We start from the raw sequence: 6,000 nt of genomic DNA, 5'->3' as shown, positions 1-6,000 counted from the left end.
CTCCGCTCTCCGGCGGGAGAAGGAAGCCGCAGCAGAGCGACAGATCCAACAGGTCCCGCCGCTGCCTTGATAACAGCCGCCAGCCCTGCCTCCAAGCAGCGCCCCAAAAGTCTCTCTCTCCAAGCACTCTTTCAGCCTTGTCTTTTTCCTTTTCCAACGGGAGGGGGGAGGTTTGCCTGAAACCACGCAAAAGGCTGGGAAGCAGCCTCCATAATCCTACTCTTCCCCCCCCCCAACCAATTTCAACCCAGACTCGAGCGAAAAGTCCTTCCGTTCATAGATTACAGAGGGGAGAATCTCTTCGGCCGTTAAAAAAGGAAGGGCGGCTTCCTAAGCCATCTGAAAAGTAAACAATGGCAAAAGGTTTCCTGGGCTTTAGCCAGCTTCGTTCAGTGCACGGAGGGTTACCAAGGTGGTAAATAAAATATATATTTTTAAAAGAACTCCACTTCTCAGGAAACTGAAAACAGTGGGGCTAAAAGAAACAGCTAAGACGTTTTGTTACTGGAAGGAAAAGATGGAATTGAGTGGACTTTTTAAATCTGTACCCAATAGATTCACCCACTCAAAAGAGCCCCATAAACACTGGAACCTGGACAGGTAGGATATTTTAAAGTATCTCCCTTAAAGGATTAGGGAGATGCTTTAAAATATATATATATATATAAATGAAATGTGAAACTTATAAATCTATATGTGAATATTTTCTGTTGGCGCTATCCTATATTCCATTATATTGCTATTACTGCCATAATTATATTATTCTACTAGTCAATTACTATTACAATATTTCCTCATTATATTCTATAGTTAGTACAATTATTCTATTATAACATTTCCTCTTTACTGTACCACTCTCTACAGTATTACTAGCAATGTCCTCTTCTTTCAAACCCTGTTCTACTTTCTGCTCTAATTCCTCACTCTCTGGAAGTTCTTTTTTTCTTCTATATTAATGGTCCAATTCTTGTGGCTTTCCACATTGTACTGGGCTCTGATGAGCCTCTGTCGGAGCCTTCATTTTCCCCTGCAGTCTGGACCATTTTCTCTCTTTGAAGGGGAAAAAAAAACCCCTTCTTTCATTTGGCTGCTTTTCTCTGTTTGCTGATGGATGCAGAGCTTCCAAAATGTGCTTCTCCTCCATCTCCACCCACACTTGTCTCAAGGTTGCAGCTTTATTGGCAACTCTGCCAGGCTGACGCTGGGGGGGGGGGGGGGAGGCTCAAAGGGGAGGGGAGGAAGGCAGCACAGGTGCTTGCAGTTTTCTAAGCAGCCATCTCATTCACAAGCTGAATTTTTCTCCAATTAATGGGGGTTAAACTGATCCGTTTAAGTGGCCCAGGGGAAACTGCACAATGCAAGTTCTGTCTCTTGATCCAAGGAATTCAGAAGGAAGAGCTGTAGGCAGCCACTTCCAACTTTTAGCCTCAGGCCCTTGAGGCTGGAAAGTTAAACACAACGGGGTTGGGGTGTGCAGGTTGCATTCTCTCCCCCTCCCCCATTTACAATACAATACAATACAATACAATAGTAGAGTTGGAAGGGACCTTGGATGTCTTCTAGTCCAACCCCCTGCCTAGGCTTGAAAACCCTTTGGATTCCTCCCCACTTGCTTGAAAACTGTTTGCATCCCCCCTCCGAAATGTGACAGGACAACACAAGGGCCACAGGAAAGTGGGTTGGGGTGTGGAGGTGCAGAGCTGTTGGGGAAGATAATGATAATTGATTGAATCAAAGTAACGGAGCAAACAAACCTTTTGTCTTTTCAACGTATGTGTTGTCCTGTCACATTTGGAGGGGGGGGGGGGAATCCAAAGGGTTGTCAAGCAAGTGGGGGGAAATGCAACCTCCACACCCCAACCTGTTTGTGTTGAACTTTCCTGTGGCCCTTGTGTTGTCCTGTCACATTTTGGGGTGGGGGTGGGGTGGGAATGCAAATGGTTTTCTAGCTTGGACCGAGGCAACTGGTGGAGAAACAAACCCCAGAGAGGAAACTCGACATGGAACACTTTCTCCCTCCCCCCCCTCTCTTTCTTCCTTCCCTTCCTCCGATTGGCTGGCAGTCAACTGTCTCTTGAGCCCAAAAGGCCAGAATAAGCAGTATTTCTCCTATTGGCCCGTGACGAAGGTTCTGGGACTGAAGTGGCTGGTCCCATTGCCCAGGGTGAACAGCTAGGGTCTTTTCAGCAAAGGACAAATGGTAGAGGTCACTAGCTGGGGGCAGAACCCTGGGGGCGAATAAGGGGCGGAGAAGGGTACAAGGAGAACAGTCCCATTCTGCCAGGGATGGGGATTTACTTGCTTGGGCAGCCGGGTTGTTGGCATGCCCATGTGCTGGTCCATGGACCAGGGGCTGGGGGCCCCTGTGTTAAAGGACTATATGCATGCCTTAAGGTTTTGCAGGGGTGCATTTACCTATATTGTCTCTTAAAATTGCTTCAAATCTTTCAAAAAGCCAAAAGGGAGATCTCAATTGGATTTTAGGGCCTCTGTCCCCTCCCAGGAGGCTCAGGGGATTTCAAAATACGCTGCTGGGCCACCCCCCTTTTTTTTGTTCCCTTAAGCCCAGGTGTGTCAAAGGCATGGTGGCACATTGTCATGTGACATATCGTGACTTTCCCCCCCTTTGCTAAGATGGGGGTGGGCAGGGCCAGCACGTAAGGCATCCGGCCCATGGACCGGACGTTTGACAGCCTTGCCTTAGCCTGTGGACATTATACTTCCTGTGAGGCTACAGATTCCATTTTGCCTTACATCCACTAGCAAGCATTGCAAAACAAAGAAAACATGCACAACTTTGAAACTGAAATCAGCTGAGGCTTCTAACCGAAGCCGGCGACACACAAAACACTGAAGGCCATTACTGGTAACAATTACCTGCAATTTTATCCCTTAGGAAACTGACCCATAAACTCAAGGAATCGCCTCCAAATGTTGTGCACTAATCACAACAGTCCTTTCATCTTTCACACAGATGGTAAATGAGCCTGCACTTAGCTGGAGACATAGGAAAATTGCCCACTTTCACTAAGAAGGATGAGAAGCAAGAGAAATTTGCTTCAACTCCTCTCAAAGGCAAGAGTTTCTGTCGCCTTGTGCAGCTGGATGCAAAATACAGGCAAATTAATCAAAAGCTTGTTGTGAAATCGTAAGAAGAGCAAAGATATGCCAGCAGCCAGCATGGAAGCAACTGAACCAATTGTTGTGTTTGTCTGTGTGTGTGTGTCCATGCATCTCTGCCCTTCCTGCTGAAACCCATCCATCTAATCTGTCATTTTAAGGCAGTTTATAATTTATGTTCTGAATCTATAAAGCTGAGGAATCTAAAGCAAAGCTTTTCCATTTGGAACGCTTGCAAATTACAATTTACGGATTACGGGGCACTGCTTTGCATCTCCATGTTTGTAGAGATTTAGGTTATTCTCTTCTGCACACAGCATTGTGAGACATTTTATTGCACGCATAAACATCCTTGAAATTTCAAGTCATCTTGGGGTAGTACATAGATCCTCAGCTTTCCACCAATGCAAATCCTAGAAGAAGGGAATTTAGAAATCTTTTTTTAATTAGAAATCCACTTTGGGATGTGGATTGGTTAGGATGGTAATCTACGGATTAGGAATATTAACATAAGCATGCTAGGAGTAAAGCATTGGTTGTGCTGTGGCAGGCGTTTAGTCAAAATATGACAAAATTGACCAACAGTGCCCTTAACATTAGCAAATGAATGTTGCATGTGCCAGGGATGCAATCAAGGCTACTAACATAGTCTATGTGACATCTTCTATATTACTAAAAAACAAAAATTATGGGTTGCCTTCAGAGGTTGTGGAAGCTTTAAAAAAGAAATTGGACAACAATTTGTCTGGTATAGAGCAGGGATTTCAAACATAAGGCCCATGGGCTGGATCCAGCCCACGATGTGGTCGGATCTGGCCCAGGGGGCCATCATGGAAAATGTAACGGGGCTGGCCCACATGGTTTCGGCCCAGTCTACCCAGTGCAAACAGGAAACATGCCAGCAGTTTGGGGAGTGACAAGCTGGCCACGCTCACACCATTGCCACACCCAGCCAGTCAACCATGCCTGCCTGTCCCCCAACCCCCAAGGTCAACCACAGCCCTAATGTGGCCCTCAATGAAATTGAGTTTGACACCCCTGGTATAGAGTCTCCAGCTTAAGCAGGAGATTGGACCAGAAGACCTCCAAGCTGCCTTCCAACTCTGTTACAGTAGTCCTACAACTACAATTGAGCCCAAAATTTATGTTGCTAAGTGAAAGATTTGTTCAGGGAGTTTGCCCTATTTTATGACTTTTTCTGCCACCGTTGTTAAGTGAACCATTGCATTTGTTAAGTTAGTAACATGGTTGTTAAGTGAATCTGGATTCCCATTGTCGTTGCTTGTCAGAAGGTCCCAAAAGTTGATCACATGGACACTGCAACCATAAATATGGTTTCATAAATATGAACCACTTGCCAAGCATCTGAATTTTAATCATGGGGCCATGGGGATGCTGCTATGGTTGTAAGTGTGAAATATGTTCATAAGTCACTTTTTTCAGTGCTGGTGTGACTTCGGTCACTAAATGAACTGTTGTGAGTCAAGGACTCCCTGTATTCTGTTATTCAGTTATTCTGTTAAAAATAAGTAAGGCACACAAGGCAACAGCAGTTAATCTCTTTAGGCTTCTCTGGTGATGCAATTTAGAATATACATTTTATATTTGATTACTTATTTATAACATTGTTATAATGCACACTCACACTAAAGCACGGTCCAGCACCCTAATGAAATGCAATGAAAGAAATATTAATCAGTTGCACCTCCGTGAAATCCAGAAAAAAAGAAAAGACAAGGATGGAATAGACTTAAGTGGCGATTTGTCCTTGTGAAGTGGATCTGATAAAGATATGCAGGGAAGTGAAAGTGTAGGCTTCATTGTAAATCAAAGAAATAAATTTTGAGAGAATAGGTGAAGGATGGGAGGGCAAAAGAAATTCTCAAAGTAAAACCATTTTTAAAATAACATCAAGAGTAGATATAAGGCAACCAATTGGGGGGGGGGGATCTTTTCATAGCTATTTCCTTACAAAATGTCTCCATGCCATCAACAGGTGCCTTGACTGAAAAAAATTGATGATGCACCGTTTTACCTGACTGAAGGATACAGATACAAAAATTTTAATAGTACATAACAGAATAAGAGAGTTGGGACTGTCACTGCGTTTTTTTGTTTGCCAGCTGTGCTTAAACTCTAAGACATATGGTACAATACAATACAATACAATACAATAGTAGAGTTGGAAGGGACCTTGGAGGTCTTCTAGTCCAACCCCCTGCCTAGGCAGGAAACCCTATACCGTTTCAGACAAATGGCTATCCAACATCTTCTTAAAGACTTTCAGTGTTGGGGCATTCACAACATCTGGAGGTAGACTGATCTGACTCGTATCACTAAGCTCACTACTCATGTCCACATTTTTTTAAAAAAATTTTTGCTCGCCTGCCAAGAAGATAGGCAGGAACACTGCCAAAATGTAATCATTAGCTAGTAAGTTTTGTTTTCATTTTCTTTACAATAAAATGTGTTTTCTGAGAATATATCTCGGGTTTATTTTTCTTAATTTTGAAGTATACTTCAAGGAAAATCCACGGTTCATCCCTCATTAAATACAATTACCCCAGGAGGGGAACAGGGCTGAAATTCCACCCTGACAGGGACACTGGAGTTTTCTAGTCCAAGCCCCGTTGCTCAAGCAGAAGATCCCGTATCCATGATGGCAAACCTATGGCACGCGTACCATGGGTGGCACATGGAGCCATATCTGAGGGCACACAAGGCGTTGCCCTATGTCAGTTCCCTTCTGGAGGGTGGGGGAGGCCGTTTTTGCCCTACCTGGGCTTCAGGAAAGCCTCCGGAGCCTGTGGATGCTGAAAAACAGGCCCAATGGGTTCAGTGAGGCATGTGTGCATGTGGGGGGGGGAACACAGTGTGTGT

General features: G+C 44.5%; 1 protein-coding gene across 1 annotated transcript in view; it reads right to left on the bottom strand.

Annotated features, from left to right (window-relative positions):
• Nucleotides 1-3,443: 3,443 nt before the first annotated feature.
• LOC309395933 (3',5'-cyclic-AMP phosphodiesterase 4C-like) overlaps nt 3,444-6,000 on the bottom strand; it is a 59,879-nt gene continuing 57,322 nt past the window's right edge. Inside the window, exon 4 of the mRNA XM_081960622.1 lies at nt 3,444-3,533. Within this exon, the coding sequence (XP_081816748.1) occupies nt 3,452-3,533 (82 nt within the window). The 3' untranslated portion in view covers nt 3,444-3,451. The remainder of the gene's footprint in view (nt 3,534-6,000) is intronic.

This window comes from Natrix helvetica (genome assembly GCF_964273705.1).
Source record: "Natrix helvetica genome assembly, chromosome: 1".
In the NCBI taxonomy this organism is placed as follows: Eukaryota; Metazoa; Chordata; class Lepidosauria; order Squamata; family Natricidae; genus Natrix; species Natrix helvetica.
The sequence above is the reverse complement of the archived record's forward strand: the minus strand, read 5'-3'. Positions and strand labels throughout refer to the sequence as shown.